General features: G+C 41.3%; 1 protein-coding gene across 1 annotated transcript; it reads right to left on the minus strand.

Moving 5' to 3' along the window:
• Positions 1 to 473: 473 nt before the first annotated feature.
• CD40LG (CD40 ligand) lies at positions 474 to 23,551 on the minus strand. Its single transcript, XM_030209975.1, has 6 exons — positions 23,353 to 23,551; positions 22,783 to 22,920; positions 14,418 to 14,463; positions 13,435 to 13,497; positions 5,816 to 5,878; positions 474 to 1,605 (listed from the first exon to the last, which is right to left on the minus strand). The coding sequence occupies exons 1-6, from the start codon at positions 23,506 to 23,508 to the stop codon at positions 1,238 to 1,240; spliced, it is 834 nt and encodes a 277-aa protein (XP_030065835.1). The 5' UTR covers positions 23,509 to 23,551; the 3' UTR covers positions 474 to 1,237.
• Positions 23,552 to 26,798: the final 3,247 nt, after the last annotated feature.

Here is a 26,798-nt window from a genome sequence, read left to right on the forward strand (position 1 = left end):
TTTTCCCATGCGCCAGGGCCCTTTATACCGCAGCAGGTAAAAAGTCCAAAAAATGGCCATACGGCAACATAACTCTTATCACATGGCCATGTGGTAGGGAGCACTTACCACCACCCGTTGAAGTGGCGGTAAAGGCTCCCGCAGTAACCCAGCGCAGTGGCATAGCAAGGGTGGCTGCCACCCGGGGCGGTTTGCTGCTGTGCACCCTCCCCGGGTGCAGCATGACACCCCCCCTCGGCGCATCACCCAAGCCCCCCCCCAAGTGCATTCTTGCCTGCCGTATGCACACCGCTGTAACCTGTTCCGGACAGAGGGAGCAGGGAACCAGCGGAGCCAACACCCCCCCCCCAGCGGCGTGCACCCGGGGCAGACCGCCCCCACCGCCCCACCCTCGCTACACCATTGACCCAGTGGTAACTGGGCAGCGTGTGGCATTGCCCGACTACCACTGGGTTAGCACTGTGCTAGAAAATTTTTTTTTTTACAGCACATCAGAAACGGTGAGTGCTGAAGCCGGAACTACCAATGGCGGCTGCGTTGGGCCAGCGGTAGTTCCGATTTAGCGTGCGGTAAGCTTTGTAAAAAGGCCTCTATGTCATTTTCACTCAAGTTTTAAAAACTAGTATGCAGAGCCAGTCCAGGATTTTAATTCAGTGGGTTCCAGAGTACCTCTGAGTTTTTCTGAAGAATGTGTCTGTAATTTTAAGGATTACCAGTCTCAGTTATTTATAGCAAACCAAGGAACAAAAAACAAAGTGTCTGTCCAATCAAGAGTACACTGAATAAAAAAATATGTAAGCAGACTAAAAAGAGAAATCTTTCCATCGAAAAAGCTTATGATACAGTTAGAACATCCATTTCATTAAAAGAAATAGGTGATTTGCATCATGTATTCAATACAATGCAAATTTTCATGCCATATGTATGGTCTTAAGACAACATACATTAAAAAAAAAAACAACTTAAAAAGTATGAGAACAAAGTGCAACAATAAATCTCCAATGTTCCTATTTCAGTTTTAAGATCTTCTTTACCCAATAATAATAAATATAAAGTGTACAAAACCAGAAAAAGAAATCCAACAATGAGACATAAAAATGTCTCAGTGCATATAAATATTATAGTCTAAGAAAACAGCCTGTGGACGGGAAGTGTTTGGTTTCAATAGGACTTGCGAGCGACACGTCAGATGTTTCTGTTGGTTTTTCCACAGCTTCAGTCTGGTAGTACCAATGCCTTAAAGTCTAACCATACCAAAAAATGTGGATCCAGTATCGTAGTTCATGCGAGATGAATCAGTCACATTGATATAAAGCATGTCACCCTTCTGTAGGTCAAACACTCCTCCTTGGTGTATAGAATGTAGACTACAGTCTGGGGAACTTTGCGTATTCACACCCCTCAACAAAATTCTGTCATTTCCATGTGGCTTACTCAAATATATGGTCTGGAAAAATGGTGCCTGGGCTGTCTTTGTGGTATCCATACAGAAGGTGACTTGGGAATATACGTAGTATAGCCCTGGTGTTTCGATGATCAGTTTGCCATCTTTGTAGGCCAGCCTGTTGATCATAGCAGAATAGCCTTTTTCCACCCACTGTAAAACTGTGGAGAAAAAGCATCATCATTATCTCAAGAATGAGTCACAATTAATTCTTTGAGGAAAATAATACTTAAATACAGTGGGGTGAATGAAATGGAACAACAATTACAAAGTCACTTACAAAAGCTTATTTGTTTGTGTAATCTTTACTTTTCTCTAGCTATGAGTAAATCCAAGTATCTAAAAGGCAGTGAAACTTATTTTTCTATTTGTTTAGTTTGCTTTAAAAATTTTGTTTGTGCACCGTACCCAACACATCCTTTGATTGATTTTCTTGACGCTATTTTCGTACTTATGTTTTCCAGTCACTCCCCCTTCCCCCAGCAACTGGAGAGATTAAAAGGTTAAAAGGCTGACACTGAATTAGGCTACCTCCCACTCCTGAGACCAAGCTACAGCAGGATGGCAGAGAAAGTATATATAGGAACTTGCCACTTCATAGCAAGTCTTGATCTGCAGTTGTGGGCTTCTCAGAATCTGGTTACTTGCAAAAGATTCTACATTCGTCACAAAGAAACCAAATATTTTTGCATAGAGTAGGAGAGACGATATGTCCTGAAATAACTATCATTATCTTTATATAATTAAAAGGACACATAATACTACATCTGATGTCTTTGGAAAGATGCAGTGTCCGCTTATGTAGTTACTTGCTGGAGTAAGTTCACCCACTATTAAAGAATGTGTATTTAAGTTTTCATTCCTTACCAGCAAAGATAAAGATGAACTTTTGTTGAAAAGCAATTTGTTTAAGAATATAAGAATAGCCAAACTGGTTGCAGACCGATGGTCCATCTAGCCCAGTATCCTGCTTCTAACAGTGGCCAATCCAGGTCACAAGTACCTGGTAGAATCCCAAAGAGTAGAAAGATTCCGGAATTCCAAAGTGTAGCAAGATTCCATGCCACTGATTCCAGGGATATTATGGGGCTTATTTTCAAGACATAAAGCCTTCCTCAGGGGTCATCATAAAAACAAGGTGTGATTTGAATACAACACCAAGCTTTTAAAGTAATCAATTATCAAAGTTCACCAAAATGAACGCTAAGTCGACAAGTGGCTAGCACACTGAATCCTAGACGGGCTTTGTGCTGAAACACGGCCCATGTTGGGTCATGATTCTTAAAGACTATATACATGTTTGTCCACCTACTAAAGAATAAAGAGTTTTTTTAGAAGCTTGGACTTCAATTTTTGTCTGATTACCTTGGAATATTTTTCCTTCCATTCAAAGTTGGTCACCATTTACTAAATCTGGTCCTGTGTTTGTATACATAATACTCTATGTACATTGCAACTTTTCCCTTACTTTGTACAACCTGTGCCCCCAGGGACACCTACATGCAGATTAGGTAAACTTAAATTTAAACTCAAATTTAGGTAAAATTAAGCACTAATCTTCCATGCATGTACTCCTTATGCATGTATATCCCCACATGGGTTTATAAGAGCTCTTTTCTGCATGTAAAACATACTTTCTCTCAAAAAATACTTTAGAAAATTACGCCCATCGGGTAAATTGTGTAAATGTTCAGTATTAGCACATGCTAAGCAGTACACTACCATGGGACGCCTCACCATGCCCTGCAGGAGTGCTCTTTTAATGCACGGTAGGCCCGTGGTAGGCCTACCACACCTTAGTAAAAGGGCCCCTTAGCGTGTGGTAATGTTCAAAAAGGCTTACCCCACCGATCCAACTTAAATGCCCGATCTCTGCAACACAACGTAACTAAATCACGTCATAGACTGGACACAAATCTTCCATTGCACGATCCAATGTGGTTTGGGCCACATTACCTCTATTGAACTACCTAACCACACCATTACCTTGTATTTGTCAACACCGGAGTCCGCAAGTGCTGCTCCGGAGCTATGTAAGCCACATTGAGCCTACAAATAGGTGGGAAAATGTGGGATACAAATGTAACAAATATAAATAAAAATAAATAAATAATGTGGATGCACTAAGAGGGTATTTTACCAAGCCGCAGCAGCGTTTTTAGCTCACGGTAGAAATCAGGTGCCAGTAAACGCCGAGACACCCATAGGAATATAATAGGCATCTCAGCGTTTACCGCCAGCTGATTTCAACCACAAGCTATCAATAGAAATCAAACAAAATAAAACATGGAAAAGAAAATAAGATGATACCTTTTTTATTGGACATAACTTAATACATTTCTTGATTAGCTTTCGAAGGTTGCCCTTCTTCGTCAGATCGGAAGAAGGGCAACCTTCGAAATCTAATCAAGAAATGTATTAAGTTATGTCCAATAAAAAAGGTATCATCTTATTTTCTTTTCCATGTTTTATTTTGTTTGATTTCTATTGATAACCTTAAGAGTGGACTAACACGGCTACCATACTCCTCTAACCACAAGCTAAAAACATTTTCGAGGTTTAGTAAAAGACCCCCTAACTGCTTAGTGCAGAAATGCACACTCTCGGCCTCCAGACTTGCCCTCTCTGCAAAAAGAATGTTAAAATATTTTTAGTGCATGGATAGTGTGTGCCAATTGGGAACTTACAGCAGGATGCATGAGCGTGTCCCTCAGTAAGTCCTTTTAAGCCATGGTAAGCACTATATCTTATATGTGTATCACCACTTCTTAGCTGAACAAACTTATAAATAAATAAACTATACCAGCATCTACTTGAGCTACAACAAAAAAGGGCATGAGCCAAATCCTAATAAACTATACACGTGTATGTGTACACATATGAATGGTCACTTAACATAAAAAATTGGCACAGAAAAATTCCCACAAAATACTTGTCAAAAACTGAAACTCCAGTTGTGGAAAAGCGATACACACTAACTGAATGCAACTCCAATACACATAACTGTCCACATATCAGGAGGAAAGGGACCTCAGAAAGCGCAAAGAGTTTTTGTTCCACTATTTTCCATGTGGCTTAAAATAATTACTTTTAGCGACAATTCAATCACTGGTCCTGGAAAAACTCGTACCAGCCTGTGTAACTTTATTTAACTTCTTGCTGGTCTCTCACATTGTTATTGCACAAAAATATTTTCAATTTCTTGCTAGTCTCTCATTAAAAAGACCAGCAAGAAGTTAAAGTTACAAGGTGGGGCATTTTCGAAAGGGACGGCCAAGTTGTGATTTGGACATCCTTGCAAAACAGTGAAATCCAGGGGCGGGGAAACCTGTATTTTCAAAACAAGATGGATGTCCATCTTTCATTTTGAAAATACCGTCAGAGACGTCCGAATCCTTAAATTTGGACGTCCATAGATTTGGTCGTCCCTAGACATGGACGTTTCTGACTTTCGGCGATTTTTTGAAACCAAAGACATCCATGTGCAAGCCATTTGGTCGTGAGAGGAGCCAGAATTTATAGTGCACTGGTCCCCCTGACATGCCAGGACACCAACCGGGCACCCTAGGGGGCACTGCAGTGGACTTCATAAATTGCTCCCAGGAACATAGCTCCCTTTCCTTGTGTGCTGAGCCCCCCAAAACCCACTGACCACAACTGTACACCACTACCATAGCCCTTACAGGTGAAGGGGGGCACCCATATATGGGTACAGTGGGTTTTTGGTGGGTTTTGGAGAGCTCGCTGTTCCCTCCATAAATGTAACAGGTAGGGGGGGTATGGGCCTGGGTCCGCCTGTCTGAAGTGCACTGCAGTACCCACTAAAACTGCTCCAGGGACCTTCATGCCCTGTCATGGACCTGGGTATGACATCTGAGGCTGGCACGACATATTTTTAAAGATGTTTTTTGAGGGTGGGAGGGGGTTAGTGACCACTGGGGGAGTAACGGGAGGTCACCCCTGATTCCGGTGGTCATCTGGTCATTTCAGGCACCCTTCTGTTCCTTAGTTGTAAGAAAAACTGGTCCAGGTGAAAACGTCCAAGTGTTCGTCAGGAACTTCCTTGTTTTTTTCGATTATGGGTCAAAGACATCCAATTGTTAGGCATGCCCAAGTCCTGCCTTCACTACACTTCTGACATGCCCCCTTGAACGTTGGCTGTCCTTGCGACGGGCTGCAGTTGGAGATGTCCTAAATTGGGTTTCGATTATACCGATTTGGACGTCCCTGGGAGAAGGACGTCCATCTTCTGATTTATGTCGAAAGATGGACGCTCTTCTCTTTCGAAAATGAGCCCAAAAGTTTCACATTGATGGCCAGTCTCTATCTACAGGAGAAAAAACTGAGTAAATCAAGGCCCCTGTTCCTTACCTGCTTTTGATTGACTGGACTTTTGTCCCACCAGATGGGCTGCAATACGGAGTTCCTTGTTTTCTAAAATGAAATAATATCACTTAGAACTATATTGTACAATACTGAATTAGGAGTTTTCAAAAGCAGGAAATAAAGAATGGATTCTCAGGTGAAAGATATGCTTTAGGGCTCTGTCTACTAAGCCGCATTAGAGGCACATTATCATTTTTAGCACATGCTAACTGTGTAGACGCTTATAATATTCCTATGGGTGTCTACACAGCATTTTCTAATTTTTTAGCACACGCTAAAAATGCTAGCACACCTTAGTAAACAGGGCTTTTAGTGTTTTAAGTGAGGATGATCACAACCCAAAGAATTATTTACCATAGACGCCAACTTTTCAAAATGATCAAAAGTGCCAAAATCAACAGAGATTGCTTAGTGGGGCTTGATCAATACCAAGGGTGCTCAATTACCCACTTCTGGGGATGTCATAGAGCAAAATCTTTCAAGTTAATCTTCATTTCCGTTTGTAAATTAATTTTAATGGAAATTTTTTAATGCAAGCTGTAGCTTATTAATGCACCCTAATCTACTTAGCCCAGATTAATTCATTGGATAATGTGTGCTAAATCAAATTAGCATCCACTAAGATTTTTAAGAGCACTAATATAAAATAGACATATTTTTCAAATTTCTTTTAGGTCCCTGTTATAAAATTTCACTTTTATATTTTATTCATTATTTCATAAATTTAGGGGTCCTTTTATTAAAGAATGGTAAATTTTTGCTCCTTATGTAATTAAACTCTGGAATTTGTTGCCAGAGAATGTGATAAAGGTGGTTAACTTAGTGGAGTTTAAAAAAATGTTTGGACAGCTTCCTAAAGGAAAAGTCCATAGACCGTTATTGAATGGACTTGGGGAAAATCCAGTATTTCTGGGATAAGCAGTATACAATGTTTTGTACTTTTTTGGGATCTTGCCAGGTATATTGTGACCTGGATTGGCCACTGTTGGAAACAGGATGCTGGGCTTGATGGACCTTTGGTCTTTCCCGGTATGGCAATACTTATGTACTTATGTATGCCCAGTAGTAGGCCAAACTATAAGTGGGTGTGGTAAATGCAAGGTGTGTGCCCTACATCGCTACTGCACAAACTCTTCATTACATGGAAAGGATGCCCCCCTGTGATGGACTTGCGAGGCTACCTCTAGAGGGCAGATGTACCATATTGAAGGGCAGTGCTGACCTAGGTGGCAGCAGAGGGGGGGGGGGGGGCGCTGACACCCAGCATCACTGGAAACCATTGAATGTGGATGAAGCATCGGGAGATCAGGGGGTGAAAAGAGAGTATGGATCTGGGGCAGGGTATGATTTTCAAGGGGGGTGTCCATAAGAACATAAGCATTGCCATACTGGGACAGACCGAAGGTCCATCAAGCCCAGTATCCTGTTTCCAACACTGGCCAATCCAGGTCACTAGTAACTGGCAAGATCCCACATAAAACAGATTTTATGCTGCTTATCCTAGAAATAAGCAGTGGATTTTCCCCAGTCTATCTTAATAATGGCTTATAGATGTTTTGTTTAGGAAATTATCCAAACCTTTTTTAAACCCTGCTAACCTAACCACTTTTACCACTTTCTGAGGCGTTTTTTGAAAGCACTTAGTTTTACAAAGTTAAATAGGAACCTATGGAACTTTGCAAGTCTAAGTGCTTTGAAAATGCGCCCCTATTTGTCAACAAATTCCAAAGTTTAATTACACATTGAGTGAAGAAATATTTTCTTTGGTTTGTTTTAAATTTACTACTTAGTGGTTTCATTTTGTGCCCCCCCCCCCCCTAGTCCTAGTATTTTTGGAAAGAGTAAACAAGCAATTCACATCTACCCATTCCATTCCACTCAGTATTTTACAGACCTCTATCATATCTCCCTTCAGCTGTCTCTTCTCCAAGCTGAAGAGCCCTAGTCGCTTTAGCCTTTCCTTATAGGAAGTTGTCCCATCCTCTTTATTATTTTCATTGATCTTTTCTGTATCTTTTCTAATTCTGCCAGTGGAGTTCCTAGGGGCGCTGACACCCGGGGCGGATCGCCGATGCGCCCCCCCCCCCCCGTGCAGCGCGACCCCGCCCCGGCGAAAGAACACCCCCCACCCCGGCGAAAGAACCCCCTCACCCCTGGGTGCACGCCGCTGGGGGGGGTGCCGCGCGCCGGTCAGTGTCGTTCGTTTCCATGCTTCCTCTGCCCGGAACTCCTGTTCTGGGGCAGAGGGAGCATGGAAACGAACGACGCTGACCGGCGCGCGGCACCCCCCCAGCGGCATGCACCCGGGGTGGACCGACCCCACTGTCCCCCTCCCCCCTTGGTACTCCATTGAATTCTACTGTATCTTTTTTCAGATCCGGTGATCAGAATTGCCCACAGTATTTGAGTTGCAGTCGCACCGTGTAGCAATACAAAGGCATTATAACATTCTTGTTTTTGTTTTTCATTCCTTTCCTAATAATTCCTAGCATTCTATTCGCTTTCTTAGCCACTGCTGCACACTGAGCAGAGGATTTCAACGTACCATCAACGATGACACTTAGATCCTTTTCCTGGACTGTGACACAATAGCGTGTATCCACATGTTTATTCGCCCCTTCAATGAAATGTAGTAGATTGGTGAGGCAAGATTTCTCTTGACTAAATCCATGTTGGCTTTGTCTCATTAATCCATGCTTATATACAGTGGTGGAAATAAGTATTTGATCCCTTGCTGATTTTGTAAGTTTGCCCACTGACAAAGACATGAGCAGCCCATAATTGAAGGGTAGGTTATTGGTAACAGTGAGAGATAGCACATCACAAATTAAATCCGGAAAATCACATTGTGGAAAGTATATGAATTTATTTGCATTCTGCAGAGGGAAATAAGTATTTAATCCCTCTGGCAAACAAGACCTAATACTTGGTGGCAAAACCCTTGTTGGCAAGCACAGCGGTCAGACGTCTTCTGTAGTTGATGATGAGGTTTGCACACATGTCAGGAGGAATTTTGGTCCACTCCTCTTTGCAGATCATCTCTAAATCATTAAGAGTTCTGGGCTGTCGCTTGGCAACTCGCAGCTTCAGCTCCCTCCATAAGTTTTCAATGGGATTAAGGTCTGGTGACTGGCTAGGCCACTCCATGACCCTAATGTGCTTCTTCCTGAGCCACTCCTTTGTTGCCTTGGCTGTATGTTTTGGGTCATTGTCGTGCTGGAAGACCCAGCCACGACCCATTTTTAAGGCCCTGGCGGAGGGAAGGAGGTTGTCACTCAGAATTGTACGGTACATGGCCCCATCCATTCTCCCATTGATGCGGTGAAGTAGTCCTGTGCCCTTAGCAGAGAAACACCCCCAAAACATAACATTTCCACCTCCATGCTTGACAGTGGGGACGGTGTTCTTTGGGTCATAGGCAGCATTTCTCTTCCTCCAAACACGGCGAGTTGAGTTCATGCCAAAGAGCTCAATTTTTGTCTCATCTGACCACAGCACCTTCTCCCAATCACTCTCGGCATCATCCAGGTGTTCACTGGCAAACTTCAGACGGGCCGTCACATGTGCCTTCCGGAGCAGGGGGACCTTGCGGGCACTGCAGGATTGCAATCCGTTATGTCGTAATGTGTTACCAATGGTTTTCATGGTGACAGTGGTCCCAGCTGCCTTGAGATCATTGACAAGTTCCCCCCTTGTAGTTGTAGGCTGATTTCTAACCTTCCTCATGATCAAGGATACCCCACGAGGTGAGATTTTGCGTGGAGCCCCAGATCTTTGTCGATTGACAGTCATTTTGTACTTCTTCCATTTTCTTACTATGGCACCAACAGTTGTCTCCTTCTCGCCCAGCGTCTTACTGATGGTTTTGTAGCCCATTCCAGCCTTGTGCAGGTGTATGATCTTGTCCCTGACATCCTTAGACAGCTCCTTGCTCTTGGCCATTTTGTAGAGGTTAGAGTCTGACTGATTCACTGAGTCTGTGGACAGGTGTCTTTCATACAGGTGACCATTGCCGACAGCTGTCTGTCATGCAGGTAACGAGTTGATTTGGAGCATCTACCTGGTCTGTAGGGGCCAGATCTCTTACTGGTTGGTGGGGGATCAAATACTTATTTCCCTCTGCAGAATGCAAATAAATTCATATACTTTCCACAATGTGATTTTCCGGATTTAATTTGTGATGTGCTATCTCTCACTGTTACCAATAACCTACCCTTCAATTATGGGCTGCTCATGTCTTTGTCAGTGGGCAAACTTACAAAATCAGCAAGGGATCAAATACTTATTTCCACCACTGTATATGCTCTATAATTTTGTTCTTTGTAATAGTGTCTACCATTTTGCCTGGCACTGATGTTAGGCTCACTGGTCTATAATTTCCCAGACACTACATTGGCCACCCTCCAATCTTCTGGTAGCGTGCTTATTTTAAAGATAAATTGCATAATACTAACAATAGCTCTGCATGTTCATTTTTCAATTCTTCCATTGTATACCATCCAGTCCAGGAGATTTGCTACTCATCAATTGCTCAAATTGTCCCATTATATCTTCCAGGTTTACAGAGATTTGTTTCAGTTTCTCTGACTCATCAGCATTAAATACCATTTCTGGCATTGGTATCTCTCCCATATCTTCTTCAGTGTAGACTGAAGCAGAAAAAGTGCTACGACATTAAGTACTTTTTGCTGTTCCACTTTATTTTTTCTGCTGCTATGACCTTGTCTTCCCTGAGTGCCCATTTTACCCCTCAGTCATCTAGTGGTCCAACTGATTCTCTTACAGACTTCTTGCTTATAATATACCTTAAAAAAAACATTTTTACTATGTTTTTTTGCCTCCAGAGCAATTTTCTTTGCAAAGTCTCAGTTTGTCTTCCTTATCAGGGCAACCGAGAGACTAAGCCAGGCCTGGAGCAAGGCCACTGCCCCCCCTCACCGCCCCCGCCCCCCTGCCACCGCTGCAGTCCCCGGTCTTACCTGCCTGCCCTCGGCTCCGTCCGCCACCGGGCCCCCTACATTAAAATCGGCAGCGCCTCAGCTCCATTTGGAAAGGCAGATCACCTCCCTTCGGGCCTTCCCTCACTGTGTCCCGCCCTCATCTGATGCAACTTCCGGTTTCCGTGAGAGCGGGACATAGGGAGGGCCCGAAGGGAGGCGATCTGCCTTTCCAAACGGAGCTGAGGCGCTGCTGATTTTAATGCAGAGGGCCCGGTGGCAGACGGAGCCGAGGGCAGGCAGGTGAGACCAGGGACTGCAGCGCCGGCGGCCTGACCCCGGCGTCGAGCCCCCTTGGAGGCCTGGGCCCGGGGAATTTTGTCCCCCCTGCCCCCACCTCTCGGCGGTCCTGTTCCTTATCAGCGCTTATCCAGAGACAAATACATAGTTTTGTTGGGCAGGGGGATCAAACATGAGGGAGGCAGCTGAGGACTGAATATTGGGGGGTGGAATTTTTCAACAGTGGGAGAGCTGCACCGCTGTGGGACTGGCCTTCTACCTTTATTTACTTATCCATCTTGGCCTTCTCTCGCCTTAACATATGTTATTTGACTGTAGGTAATGTCGTAGCATTTACCACTTTCTCTTCAGGTAGCAGTAATTGCAGCTGTGCTGTGAGCACTGGGGACAGCTAGAATATGGTAAATCACCCGCACACAAGCTGTCAGGGAAGACCACTCCCTGCACCATCCTGGTCTTGCCTGATTCTAACCTATTGTCTCATTATGCAGTTAGCATGGCATTTTTACCATACAGCCTATGTTAACCCTAATATTAGCACGCTAAAGTTTAATGCACAATAAAACCTGCATTAGCTCTTAATGCTGCTTAGTAAAAAGGGCTCCTTAGTTTTATAATCAAATGCTAATGCAAAAAAAAAAAAAAACCAACAACCAGAAACGCATTTATTTTAGAAAATGGTATGCCACTTCTTAAAACACAGAAATAGCACAACTTTCAGATTGTGGCTGAATGCAACTCTGATTTTTTCAGCTGCAATTTGACTTAGAACGACCAGGTTGGCTCAGATTTACTTTTGCAAAACTCTGAGTGGGCTCAACATTTGAATTTTCCTACCCATATTTTCCATATGTTTTAAAATGGCTCCAATTTTGGCAAGTGAGATCAAGCCAGCTGAGACTCACTCAAGAGCCCTATTTACTCAACATTAGTGCCCACCAATGGGAGGTAGCGTGTGTTAATTGCCATCATGCCCACAGGAATAACATGGGTGCAGAGGTGGTTAGCACAAGCTAACATTCTCAATGCATGCTAACCTTTTGGTAAACATTTGTGTCATATTTCAGAAAAGCTAGTCATGGCTTGGTTACCAGAAGCTACCTCGGTCTTCACCATTTTCAACGCAGGATAAAAATTTCATGCAAGTCTTCCACTGCCTATTTTTTGAAATGTATGTAAAGCTGATTAAGGGCATTAATGCTATTATAAAGAATGGGGCTGATGTTCAGACCGGCCAAAAACCATCCAGATATTCAATGCTGGCAATTTCCCGTACTCGGCGCTGAGCTTGGCTATTCAATGCCAGGCTGTTTCCAGTGACCGGCATTGACTATCTGGGTGTTTTTTTGGTCGGTTTAAATTTAACCGACCAAGCCGATATTCAGTGCTGGCCTGTTAAGTTTAAACCAGCCAAAGATATTCCAGCTATTTTGGCGGACTTAGCCGGTAATGTGCTGTATATCTTTGGACAGCCGGTTACAGCGCACGATATAACCAGCTATCTGCTAAGCGCTAACTGGCCAGAGCCGGTGGTGGGTGGCAGGGATAGTGCTGGGCAGACTTATACGGTCTGTGCCAGAGTTGGTGGTTGGGAGGCGGGGATAGTGCTGGGCAGACTTATACGGTCTGTGCCAGAGCTGGTGGTGGGTGGCAGGGATAGTGCTGGGCAGACTTATACAGTCTGTGCCAGAGCTGGTGGTTGGGAGGCGGGGTTGGTGGTTGGGAGGCGGGGATAGTGCTGGGCAGACTTAAACGGTCTGTGCCAGAGCCGGTGGTGGGTGGCAGGGATAGTGCTGGGCAGACTTATACGGTCGTGCCAGAGCTGGTGGTTGGGAGGCGGGGTTGGTGGTTGGGAGGTGGGGATAGAACTGGCCAGACTTATACAGTCTGTGCCCTGAAGAGGACAGTACAAATAAAAAAAGTAGCACATATGAATTTATCTTCTTGGGCAGACTGGATGAACCGTGCAGGTCTTTTTCTGCCGTCATCTACTATGTTACTATGTTACTATGTTAGCAGGAGATGGCCAGTTAAGTGTCATTTAATCGACCAGGAGTCGTTCCTGGTCAGTTGAATGGATTTAAAAATCAGCCAGAATATGTTTTACATGCTCACTTTTTATCCTTACTTTTGTAAACCAGGATATTAGAGTATTAAGAACAAGCAGCAAAGGAAATCAACACCTTAAGATACATTATGTAGCTCAGTTTATTGCCATGAAGAAGAAAACAGTTGATTTAATGCATAATCAATATTGATTTGTCAAGGTTTTAAATTCCTATTCAACATAGTTAGATTTCACATCAATGGCCAGTCTGTATCTATAGGGGAAAAAGCGGAGTAAATCAAGCCCCAAGGTTCTCTTACCTGCTTTTGATTGACTAGAGTTTTGTTCCACTGGATGGGCTGCGATACGGTGTTCCTTGTTTTCTAAAATGAAATTATGTCCATTAGTACTATATTATACAATACAGAATTAAGAGTAAATGGAAGAATGGATTCTTAGTTGAAACACGTTTTAGGGTGGAAGTTATCAACATGTGCTACTGTTAATTCAGGTTATTTTGCCGCAAATCGAGTTATTTTAGCATAGGGTCTCATTACATAAAATGGGGACCCTGTGCTATAATAACATGACTTAACAGTAGCCCACGTTGATAACCTCCCCTCTTAGTGTTTCCATTGAGGCTCATCGCAAACAACAAGAAAAACCTCACTGATCCTAGAGTCTTTTTAAAAATTTGATTCATTCTTTTATATTTATGATTTTTTCTTACCTTTGATATCTTTTCATGATGAAATGGCTATAAAATATGCAATTACTGGGCAGATCCAAATGGGCTCATGTGCATTATAAAACACTTAGGGCAAAGAAGCATGAGAAGTGGTGAGCCAGGGCTGATGAAAAAGCTGTCAGAATGCTGAGACTCATTCCAGATCCAGATAAGCCCTCAAGTCAAACTAATTCCTGGTGACTACACATGGGCTTTTTTGAGGCATGATACTGGGGTGGTTTGCCATTGGCTTATCCTGAGGTATGGAGGGTTCAGTGACTTGCCCATGGCCACAAGGAGCCGCTGTGAGATTTGAACCTGGGCCTTCTGGTTTCTAATGAACACCATAGTTGTTCTCTTTCCACTTCCTATTCTACCTCATTAGAATTTTTTGAATAGAGCACATACCCCTAATTATATTTGGCTTAATTAGTTTTAAAATGTCTACTCTTAAGTTCCTGAGTCTTTCCTGCCAAATCTTGTAAGACTTCCAGGAACAATCTTGTCTAACTTCTATTCCAGAATGATTCATTCAGTATGTAGAACAGACAGCAAAATGTCAATACAAAAGCCTACCTTGTAGTTTTTCAAAGTTTGGTCTTGCTGTAACTTCTTTCGTGGCCTAAAATGAAGAGTAAAAATGCGTGTCAGATTACAGTATCAATTACTTTTCATCAGTACTACATCCTTCCACCATATTCACAGCATGGCCTAAGGGACTCCTGTTTGCATGAAATGAATTGAAAATAAGGTGCACTTCGCTTTCTTAACGGCAGATTAAGAATATCTTTCTAGGGATAAATGTAATTCATTTAATTCATTAAATTTAAGAGTGCATTAAAATCTTACTTTTATACACAGACATTTCTTTCTAAGTGAAAATAATTAGTTCGTTGGTGGCATTTCCCTGTGACAGCTTTTTCACTGTGGTTTTGTTATTCCAGTCTTGTGCTTATACCACTCCCTCTTGTGTCCTTCCCCATTTCTTTACTATATTGATTTAGTTACGGCATGTTTAAAATTGAAATGTAACTTTGACTGAGGGCAATTTCTCCAAGTGGGTTAATTTTGCACATACCGTGACAGGAATGAACCTCACTACTAAGCCAGAGCATGTGGAGTAGGATCTCAGTTCCTCAAATGTACTGCTAATTCTCGCCGTAGTACTTGCTTTGCCAAAGAGAGCTTCATTCTGGAGTTCATAAGATGTAACTTATCCAGGTGCGCTTGGAAGTTCTCTTTGGTGAAGCCTGTGCCACCCAAAACAATAGGAAATATTTCTGTATCTTTCTGCCACATTTTCTTAGTCTTGCACTGCATTTCTTGGTAGTTGAGTATCTTTGTCCCTTCATGGTCATTGTCGTGTGTCTTTTTGTTTCGTCTTATCTTTCTGAAATTTTTTTTTTTTTTTTTACTGTAAACCACTTATCTTGATTGAGTGATATATCAAATAAAATTGTTGCCCGTGATGATGAAAACGCATTTTGCACAGCCGGGAGAGGCATCACATCCCCTCTCATCACATTTTGTTTTCCAGTGTGTGTTCCATTCAAACAAGTAGAGCCTCCTAGGAATGTTTTATAAAGTTGTAAAAACGTCTTGCCTCACCCTAGTAAGAAGATTTCTGTATTTGATTTCCTCGTTCCCTTTAATGTCTGTATGTAATGGATTTTTCCCATTCTTTCTTATAGCTCTTAAATATTTTCCAGCTTGGTCACACTAATGTTTGGGGCCACCATACTTCTTTCTAGTACATCTTTTCCCTTGTCTTGCTTTTTATCCATTAAGAATCCACATTTATTGGCAGTCTATGAGAAATGAATCTAGTGGGTCACATTGCTTTTGTAATGATTAGGTGTCAAGGGTAAGGGGCTCTGGCTTTTCATCAGGAACACCTATTTGAGGGGCAAAAATCATGGTATGTGATAACCTATGTGCTTCCTTCTATTGGCAATAGAGGAATGTATGCTATGACTTGATGCAGATGGAGAAACTCGTGGTTGCCAGATCAATAAAGAAGGGATTTTGGATTTAGGCCATGCCTTTTTCAGTAGTAGCTCAAGGCAAGTTATATTCAGCTACAGCGGGTATTTCGCTGTCCCTAGAGGGCTTACAGTCTAAGAGCTCCTTTTACTAAGTGGCAGTAAGCACCAATGTGTGCTTTCTGTGAGCCAAACTGCACTACTGTGGGGAACGCTCGGGCATCCTGTGGTAGTTCTGGCATCTGCACTTTTCCCCAGCTGAGGGCAAGTTTGGGGGGTAGAGAGTAGGTGTGCCCAGTGCTAATCAGTTAGCATAGCTAGATTGTCGCATGTCAACTGATTACAGCATGGTTAGTGCATGACCCTTTTCTGTGTAGTAAATAGGTATGAGTAAGGGCTCGCGCGCTAAGGAAAGTAGCACCTGGCCATTAATAGGAAAAATGGAAATGCGGCCATTTTCCAGCCATGCTAAACATGGCCTCAGCATGTGGGGCAACCCATGCAATAGTCGCAGCACAGGCCACCTTTTAGCACAGCTTAGTAAAAGGGCCCCTAATTTTATACCTGAGGTAATGTGGATAAGGGTGCGGGGAGTTAAGTGACTCGCCCAAGATCACATGGAAAATTAATGGGATTTGAGCTTGGCTTTCCTAGATTTTAGCCCACTGTTCTAACCATTAGGCTACTTCTCCACTCCAGCTATGTGTCTTCTGATCTGTAAGGCCTATGCACAAATGCTTTCCCCAAGGGCTAGGAGCAGCGTTCTGAACTCATTGTAATTACCAGGTGAGGGTAGAGGAGTCCATGAAAGGAGAGCCTTAGGCAAGTTCTCTTAGATGTTAGCTCTTTCCTTTTCTTTCTATTTTATTCTAGTTTATTAGAGGAGTCTTAGAGGGAGTAAGTCTAGCAGACAGCTGGGATACGTCGGGGGTGGGGGGGGGGGGAGGGAATAGGAGGGCACTAAGGAGGAGGGGTGGCGAAAAGTTTTAAATGGACAGAACTGAATATCTGTTTATGGTGCAAGCTGTACATCAGAACCAAATGTATGCCTTGCTTTGTTGTTGCCAAACTTCAGTAAACAAATTGAATTCTAAATTTGATCCTCACAAATTAATCTGTAATGCATTTTGTTTAATTTCTAAAAAGTATAGGCATGGTACTGCTGCTTTAAGCCTACAATCCTGAGGCATATTTATTACAGGGTCAATATTCAGCCATGAGCGTTTTGCTGACTGCCACTGGTGTTACTCCTGGATATTCAATGCTGGGCCATGTCCAGGCTTCAGCATTGATTATCTGGTTTATGAGGCACCAGCTAATACAGATCATCATCAAATAACTCACAGTAATACTGAAAATATATCAAAGCTTCTGTATAAATAATTTCAAATGTGCTCATAAATGTAATTAGGCCATCACTAACTGAATAGGTAAATGCTTGCATAGGTCAATCGTTAGTCCATAAGCTCGTATAATCATTGCACATTTGATTCTATGAGAGTATCTGCATGAGAGATTTAATATCACAGCGGATGGTTCGAGTTTATTGATAGTGTGGGTTCCTTGAAACAGCTGTTGTGAAACATGGTCCATGTTGGGATCCATGAAAGGAATGCTTGCCAATAAGCTGCATTTTTGATTTAAGATAAGTTTTCAAAGATTTTCACTTCCTTAAGTTTTCACAGTGTTACGTTTTGGCAGGGGGGTATGTCACATTTTAATCGAATGTGCGATGATTATACGAGCTTATGGACTAGTGACTGACCTATGCAAACATTGACCTGTTTGGTTATTGATGGTCATATTTTCAGTATTTTACTGTGGGTTATTTGATGATAGTATGTGCATTTCCCCCTCAGTATTCAAGTATATTCCTCTCCTGTAGTTGATTGCCAGTTAGGAGGTGGGGTGAATGCTGAGACCACTGCAAATGCTTTGCAGGCTTTTGTGATTAATCACATGAATAAGCAATTTGCCTTCCAGCAAAAATGTATATTTAGATTCGGAATGAGGAGTGAAAGGCTATATTTCTGTTGACTATGAAATATTGAAATTTAGCAATAAATGATATTTTAAAATTTGAGATACATTAAAAAAAAAATCACTACTGCGAACTTGGGTTCAGTATTTGTCAAAAACTTTTATCTTCCCTTCGTATTACAAGTAACTCTCCTCGTGCCCTGTGATCGGAGCTGGATCTCCTCCTGGACAACAAAGAAGAGGCCTACAGCAACCTGCATCAATTGGACCATCCAAGGATATCAGAACCAGAAACTATAAAGTGATCAGGGCAGATATGAGTGAAGTCTACAAAATCCTGAGTGGTGTAGAATGAGTAGAAGTAAATCGATTTTTTTACTCATTCCAAAAGTACAAAGACTAGGGGACACTCGAAGAAATTACATGGAAATACTTTTAAAACAAATAGGAGGAAATATTTTTTCACTCAATGAATAGTTAAGTGGAACTCATTGCTGGAGGATGTAGTAACAGTGGTTAGCGTATCTGGGTTTAAAAAAGGTTTGAACAAATTCCTAGAGGAAAATTCCATAGTCTGCTATTGAGACAGACATGGGGAGGCAGCTGCTTGCCCTGGGATTGGTAGCATGCAATGTTGCTGCTAATTGGGTTTCTGCCAGGTACTTGTGACCTGGCTTGGCCAAAACAGGATACTGGGCTAGATGGATCATTGGTCTGACCCAGTATGGCTATTCTTATGTTCTTAATACATGGCCAGTTAAGTTGATATTCAGAAGTTAACCGGCCACAAGTTGCTGCATAAAGATAGGACTGTGTTTTATGTGGTCCCATTTATGAGGTTTTTGGCCGGTTAAATGCTGAATATCAGCACTTATGGTTTATGGTTTACTCACAAATTTGATAAACCACTTCAGATTGCAAAGCAAGTCAAAGTCGAGTGTAGCCTCAGCCTCCGGAACGCCACCAAAAGAGATGGCTTTCACTTAGGTGCTAACCGCTAATTTTCAGCAGCTTGCCGCCACTGAAAATTAGTGGATACATAGTCCCGAATGAATGATTTAACTGGCCAGTGGCTGTTTCTGGCTGGTTAAATCATTTTGAATATCAACCCATACATTTACAATTTTCTATCATCTGCTGTTTCAGAAAACCCGAAGGGGGATAATTTTATACATTTTATTCACATGTATGGAGTTTTGTAAAATGACCTCAAATATGTAAAACTATGCACAATGCTAAGAAGACACGCATGTTTCTGAGCTCACATGTCAGTGTGTTCTGGGGCAGAGTATGATTGAAGCATGGGCAGAGGTGCAATTTACACACGTACCCCCCTCCCCAGATTCTATGTAGTGTGACTTGAGTTGTGCGTGCAGTTTGGGTTGTATTCTGTATTGCGCATGAAACTTAATTATCTTAACAAACCCAATCAGTGCTGATCATTTCCAATTAACAAGCAATTATTGACTTTAATTAGAATTTATGCAAAAAACTTGCTAAGCGTATTCTATAAAGTGATGCACATAAATTCTAATGCACACTGCCAATGGGTGGATCATGAATGTTTCTAAAAATTATGCGCGCTGTTATAGAATACACCTGCTCTGCATCTAATTTAGTCACCGGCGTTCATACCAAGATTTACTTCACGTAAATTCCTGCGACTTAGATTTAGTCACGTGGATGGGCCCTAGGCGTATTCTATAAACTGCACCTAAAGTTAGGCACGGTTTATAGAATATGCCTTAGCGTATTTTTTTCGGCACTGATTTTTACGGCGCCATTTGTAGAATCTAGCCTATAGTTTACAAACTAACTTTGAGCAGGTGTCAATGCCCACAGCTTTCTGCTTGTTTGTTTCCAGTATTTTAAAAAGCCATAGGCGCCTTAATAAATTTACATAATAGGCCAGATAATAGGCACCTACATGATCTTCACCTATAGGTGACCTGTTATAAAATTACCCCCAAAGTGATTCACAATTAAAGTATAATGTAAAAATATAAACCTAAATATAAACACAACAAACTATAATACAATATAAAAATAATAATTGCTACTCATGTCATTATTACACCTTTCAACAATATAATAAAGATAATCATTATGAAAGCAAGCTAAAATACAAGCAATTGTCCCAAGAATGGCACAATTAAAATAATCAAGTCTTTATATGTTCCCTGAAATGACTCACATAAATGGCATGGACAACCTGACATACAATAGAACTTTTATCAGCAACATGGAATAGTTCACCAATTATATTTTTAGCATCTCCGACAACACAGAAAAATAGAAAATGATGGAAGAAAAAGACTATATAGCTCATTGAAACTAACAGCCCCACTCTCTACAATTCCTTCTCCCCCAGAGATCCTTGGTGCTTTTCCCATGATTTCTTGAATGCTGACACTGTCCGTGTGTCCAAAAAGGGGGGGGGGGGGGTGGGGGTGGGGAAAGAGGGTGACAAAAACAGTATCATCATTCAAGAATTCATAGTTGATCCAGAGGAGAAAACAGGGTAACTTCCTCATGTTGGATGGTTGTTTTACATATAGGAAAATTGTGGCTAATTTAAAAGTACAATAGCAACTCAGTTACTAAACCTAATATATTCACCATAGATTTCTAAAAGTAATTAACGCCATGTGCACACATTTTTATATCAATTCACAAATTTTTTTTGTTTGTTATATTTGTACCCCGTGCTGTCCCACTCATGGCAGGCTTACATGGGGCAATGGAGGGTTAAGTGACTTGCCCAGAGTCACAAGGAGCTGCCTGTGCCTGAAGTGGGAATCAAACTCAGTTCCTCAGGACCAAAGTCCACCACCCTAACCACTAGGCCACTCCTCCACTGGGAATTACTCAGCTTACTGGAAATAGATCCTGTCCCTTATTCTGATAATGATCATGTGAAAGATTACATCTCACCAGAATGACCACACTCTGAACTAATATTTTATTGCTTTCACTAACAAATGAAGCCTAAGCTGTGCTAGCTGTTTAAACACAGAAGTCACCATGTGCTAACAGTTAACACAATACAAATGTTAACACAAATTAAACAGCTAATGTAGTAAATACCATTTTGGGGTGGGGAAGGTGTGGGGACCAAACTTACACGTAATACAGAGGATGATATGGCATGTTAACCATCTAGAAAAGGGTGAAGGGTCATGGATTTGGTATACCATATTTCTGTGGTACAACTGAAGTGTTTTAACTACACTGATCTTTCTCTGCTATGCACTTAAGGCATGATACCAACTTTTTCTCTGTATTAATTAAATAGTAACCCTGCTAAAAATGCTGTGAACATCCCCCAACAGTTAATGTGGAGGTTTTACAATTACCATACATTAATTTCAGCAATTCCCATGTGGTATCTGCAACTTTAGTAAATATAGACCAAAATGTCTACAATAGTCACATGAAGGGCAATTCATAAAGTAGGTGGCCGCATTTGCACGCCCCTTTCACATGCAAATACTAGCACTTCTGCGTGCAAATGTACATGTACCCACAATAGTGGCCTAGCATGTAAAAACAAGGGAGCATATACATGAGTACAGCGTGGGCAAAGGAGTGGAGGAGTAGCCTAATGATTAGTGCAGTAGGCTGAGAACCTGGGGAACTGGGTTCAGTTCCTACTGCAGCTTCTTGTGACTCTGTACAAGTCACTTAACTCTCCATTGCCCCAGGTACAAGAACTTAGACTGTGAATCCACTAGGGACAGAGAAAGTACCTGCATATAATAAATGTAAACCACAGAAAGGCAGTATATCAAATCCCATTACTCTTGCTTACATACCTAAGTTATAGAATATTGTAATTTACATGCATCCCTTTCACATTTATATGCTGTAGTAATGCCAGGTCTATAGCTTGTGTAACTGCAGGCGTGTGCATTGTGCTGGTATTGGGTGTTCAGATGCTGTTACAGAATAGGCTGTAGATATCCTGAAAACCTTGACTGGCAATGGGTGGCAGTAAAGGCTTCCTGCCGCATGCCCATGCAGTAAGAGTTCTTTTACCGCATGGCCATGTGTGCTGGGGGATTTTTTTACCCCCCTGCAAAAAGGGCCCTGGTGCGCAGAAAAAAACTGCCCTCGCCGCTCGTGCAGGGCCCTTTTTCCCGCAGCTTGGTAAAAGGACCCCATAATGATATAAATGTCTCTCATTCATAATCTATTGGAGATACACACAGGGCAAAATAATTCAGTTCATTTTCAATTCATTAGGCCCGCATTTTAATTACAAAAAATTTTTTAAGGTGAAAATCAGCTTGACGTGTTAATATATAGGTTATGAGGGAAGTTATCAATGTGGGCTATGGTTATTTTACCGCAAGCGCTGCATAAAACGGTGGTAAAATAACCTGTCTTAATGGTAGCTCACATTGATTACTTCCCCCCCTTAGTGTGTATTCAATTTATAGTGAACAGATTAAGAGGCCCTTTTATTAAGCTGCGCTATTTTTGAGCACACGAGTTTCCCCATGTGCTGAGGCCACTTTTAGTGCAACTGTAAAATGGCTGCAACTTTTATTTTCCCACCAATGCCCATGTGCTAATTTCTCAATTAGCGCATGGCCATTAGCGTATGAGCCCTTATCGCCACCTGTTTACTAGGCAGTAAAGACTCCCACGCTAACCTCGTGCTAATCGGACAGTGCACGGTGATTTACCTGTGCTACCCAATTAGTGCATCTACTTTCCACCTCCAAACAACCCCTTCTGCTAAAAAATAAAACCTATATTTTTGCACGTGGGTAGCACACGCTGATTCCAAAACTACCGTGGGACGCCTGAGCATGTCTACAGTAATGTCTTTTAGCATGCAATAAACACGCATTAGTGATTACCGCTGCTTAAATTTTTAACTGACGCGACAGAATGTACCCCACAATAAATTACATAGATAACAAAATGCATTGCATAACTCCATGGCATATATATATTAAAAAATAGTTTACCTCATTTATTAGCTCGTGGAACCTGTTTACAACCTCCTTACAGCTCAGTAAGGTTTTGTCTGTGTCTTCTCCTTTTTTACATTTTTGGATTCTTCTCAGGAACAAGTAATCTTCATGTAAACTCATCTCCTCCTTGACCTTTTTGTGGATCATTGAAATAAAAGAGAGTAACAGCCTATGAATTAAAATAATGAAGACTCAGACATGGACAGCTCCATTTCTAGATAAAAATACATTTTAAATCGAGTTGTAATAATCCATAGCTGCTATGTATTTTTAAGAACGGAAGACCTAGAACTGTTGCTCGACACTTTTGTCCTTCACCATTTACAACTTTGATAATAATCCTAGACTTTTGTAAGAAGATGATACAATTTCACGTAGCTTCATAAGGGAAACCATAAAGAGTAGAATGTATTTCCTTAGGCAATTTGATCTTGATTAAATTATGTCTGCTGCATAAGCTACATGAATGAATAGTCTTACTATCTCATCATGTAATGTGTCCTATCTTTGTCTCCATGACTATAACAGCCCAGGTAATGAATAATATGGGGTTCTTAGTCTTACCTTATCTATCTTCATGTAGAGATATAAACCAAAAAGTGTTGTTCCAATAATTTGTGCTAAAATAAATAAAGTAAGAAAGCACATGAAAGTTTTCATTGTTGCAGGAGATGGTGTATTTGCAGGTCTTGGGGAGCTTTGGTTGTATGGTTCATTCATCCTGTGCTAGAGTTGATGTGATGCCTTCCACCAAGTTCCTGCGTCCAAGCAGCATTAGGTCTGTCGCTCTCTGACACCTATAGGAAAGTTATGTGTAGTGTGAGTGCCTGCAACCCACACTTCCTGGAAAATATGCCTTATAGTATGTTGGTTTGCTCGCTGTCAGCTCCCACAGCAAAGCACTCACACGAGCTTCTCTTTGTGTCATTGGCTTCCATATTTCCAACTAATAGCTCATACAAAGGGTGACCTGGATGTTCCTTTTCCATGTACACCTGCTTACCCTGAAAGCTATGAAACTTCTTTATACCACTAGTGGATATGTAGAGCTTACTAAGAGGGAAAGTTATCAATATGGGCTACTGTTAAGATGAGTTATTTTACCACAACTCATGCTATTTTCACACAGATTTCATTTTATGTAATGGCATCTAGTTACTAATAACCCAGGTTAACAGTAAAATAACACATCTTAAGATAACATTCTCCTAAATGAGCTAAATTTATAACTTGCATACTGCAGAAGACTTGGAAATCCTTCCTATAATTTAGGTGTTCTTAGGGAAATCACATAGTCTGCACTGCAGAATGTCTGCATGTCCTATTGAATCTTTGAAATCATCAAAAGACAATTCTGATGGTTTATATACAACAAGCGCTGCCCTCAAGGTGACTATCAAACATTCCTCAAAACTCCCTTTGCTTCATTTTTGTTTCTATATAGTGTGCCTGGTCACCTGAGTATTTTTAGATGCTTTTCTTACAAATGCTGAACAGATAAAATCATGATATTTTGTTGTTTTAGGAAGGATACCATGCTTAGGAAATGTGTTTGCTGCAAACAGTCTCTGCAGTTGTAACACCCACTCCCTGCATCATGTCCTGTGTGGTTTCAACACTATTTGCAAGGAATGAACATTTGCAAAGCAAGTCAAGAATACACTGTTTTAATAAGAGTTGAAATACCTTTATTCTCTTTGCTATCATAAAATTTCCTTCTGCTGAACTGTGCATTGAAACAAAGAGGTGAATAGCTAAGAATTTTAATGTAAAAAATCTCAGAGTCAGCGTTTGCTGTTCCTATTGTTTGATGCAGAATGACCCATTTAATACCTGACTTGTACAACATTATATTGTTCAGTATTCTGTTGTCACCTAGTTATCCAAAAGGCTTGATTCCTGAAAGTTTTCTTCACCTATAGACATGTGAAGGGCAATCTATACCTGGGTACTTGCATCTATGTGCCGCTTGAGTGCATAAGGGGCTCATTTTCAGAGTTCTTAGACTTACAAAGCTCCATGTTACTACGAGTGGCATTTTCAATATAACATCTAAGTCCAACTTTGGAGGTTTTGCTCAAAACGTCCAAAATTCAAGTGGGGAATATAACTATTTTCAAAACAGAAAAATATCTATCTTTTTTTCTGAAAATGGCTATTTTCTAGCTGTTTTGTGCTCAAAACGTTTCTCTTTTTGGTCCATTAAAGAAGAAAAACGTCCAAGTAAAAATGTAGAACATCAAGCCATTGGGAGGTAGGAGGTGCCAGCTGTCTTAGTAGAGTGGCCACACAGGCATCCCAGCAGAGCAGTGGGGCACCCTAGAGGGCACTGCAGTGGACTTCACAAAAAAGGTCCTAGGTATACATCTCACCATTACCCTCTTATATTATATGGTGAGCCCTTCGAAACCCATAAAAGGGATGCTCAGAGAGGACAAGGCCATACAGAGAAACTGAATGAATTCTTTGCTTTTGTCTTTATGGAAGAAAATATAAGATATCTACCTGTACTGGAAATTGTTTTCAGGAGTGATGATGTGGAGGAACTGAAAAAAATCTCGGTGAACCTGGAAGATGTACTGAGCCAAAATGACAAATTAAAGAGTAGTAAATCACCTGGACTAGATGGCATACATCCTAGGGTACTCAAAGAACTCAAGCATGAAATTGCTGATCTGCTGTTAGTAATATGTAACCTGTCATTAAAATCGTCCATAGTACCTGAAGATTGGGGGGTGGTCAATGTGATGCCGATTTTTAAAAAGGTTCTAGGGGTGATCCAGAAAATTAAAGACTGTTAAGCCTGAAGTCAGTGCCGGGCAAAATAGTGGAAACTATTATAAAGAATAAAATTACAGAACACATAGACAAACATGGTTTAATGGGACAGAGTCAGCACGTGTTCAGCTGAGGGAAGTCTTGCCTCACCAATTTTTTAACTTTCTTTGAAGGCGTGAATAAACATGTGGATAAAGGTGAGCCTGTTGATGTAGTGTATCTAGATTTGCAGAAGGCTTTTGATAAAGATCTTCATGAGAGACTCCTGAGAAAATTAAAGAGTCATCGGATAGAGGGCAAGGTTCTGGTGTAGATTAGGAATTGGTTATTGGACAGAAAATAGAGGGCAGTGTTGAATGGTCATTTCTTTCAGTGGAGGAGGGTGAACAGTGGAGTGCTGCAGGGATCTGTATTGAGACTGATGCTATTTAACATATTTATAAATAATATGGAAACCGGAACAAGTGAGGTGATTAAATTTGCAGATGATACAAAATTATTCAAGGTTGTTAAAACATGTGGAAACTGTGAAATATTGCAGGAAGACTTTAGGAAATTGGAAGACTGGGCATCCAAATGACAGATGAAATTGAATGTAGGCAAATGCAAGGTGATGCACTTCGGAAAGAATAATCTGAATCACAGTTACCTGATGCTAGGGTCCACCTTGGGGGTCAGCACTCAAGAAAAAATCTAGGTGTCGTTGTAAATAATACACTGAAATCTTCTGCTCAGTGTGCGGTGGCAGCCAAAAAAGCAAACAGGATGCTAGGAATTATAGTATTTTCGGTTTTATTCACCATCCCTTTCCTTATAATGCCTTTGTATCGTTCCATAGTGCATCTGCACCTTGAGTATTGCGTTCAGTTCTGGTCGCCGTATCTCAAAAAAAGATATAGCAGAATTAGAAAAGTTTCAAAGAAGAGTGGCCAAAAGAAGTTAGGACTCTTCAGCATGGAAAAGAGACGGTGTAGAATGAGAAGAAGTAAATCAATTTTTTACTCGTTCCTAAAGTAGAAAGATTAGGGAACACTCAAGGAAATTACATGGAAATACTTTTAAAACAAATAGGGAGGAAATATTTTTTCACTCGGTGAATAGTTAAGCTCTGGAACTCTTTGTCGGAGGATGTAGTAACAGCAATTAGCGTAACTGGATTTAAAAATGGTTTGGACAAATTCCTGGAGGAAAAGTCCATAGTCTGCTAGTGAGACAGACATGTGGAAGCAACT

Source organism: Microcaecilia unicolor, chromosome 7, assembly GCF_901765095.1.
Source record: "Microcaecilia unicolor chromosome 7, aMicUni1.1, whole genome shotgun sequence".
NCBI classification, from domain to species: domain Eukaryota; kingdom Metazoa; phylum Chordata; class Amphibia; order Gymnophiona; family Siphonopidae; genus Microcaecilia; species Microcaecilia unicolor.

Coding starts and splice junctions, on each gene's coding strand:
- CD40LG (XM_030209975.1), bottom strand. CDS start 23,508: ATGAATGAACCATACAACCAAAGCTCCCCAAGACCTGCAAATACACCA. Junction 13,498..14,417: donor AAACTTTGAAAAACTACAAG/GTAGGCTTTTGT, acceptor ATTTCATTTTAG/AAAACAAGGAACACCGTATC. Junction 5,879..13,434: donor CTCTAGTCAATCAAAAGCAG/GTAAGAGAACCT, acceptor ATTTCATTTTAG/AAAACAAGGAACTCCGTATT.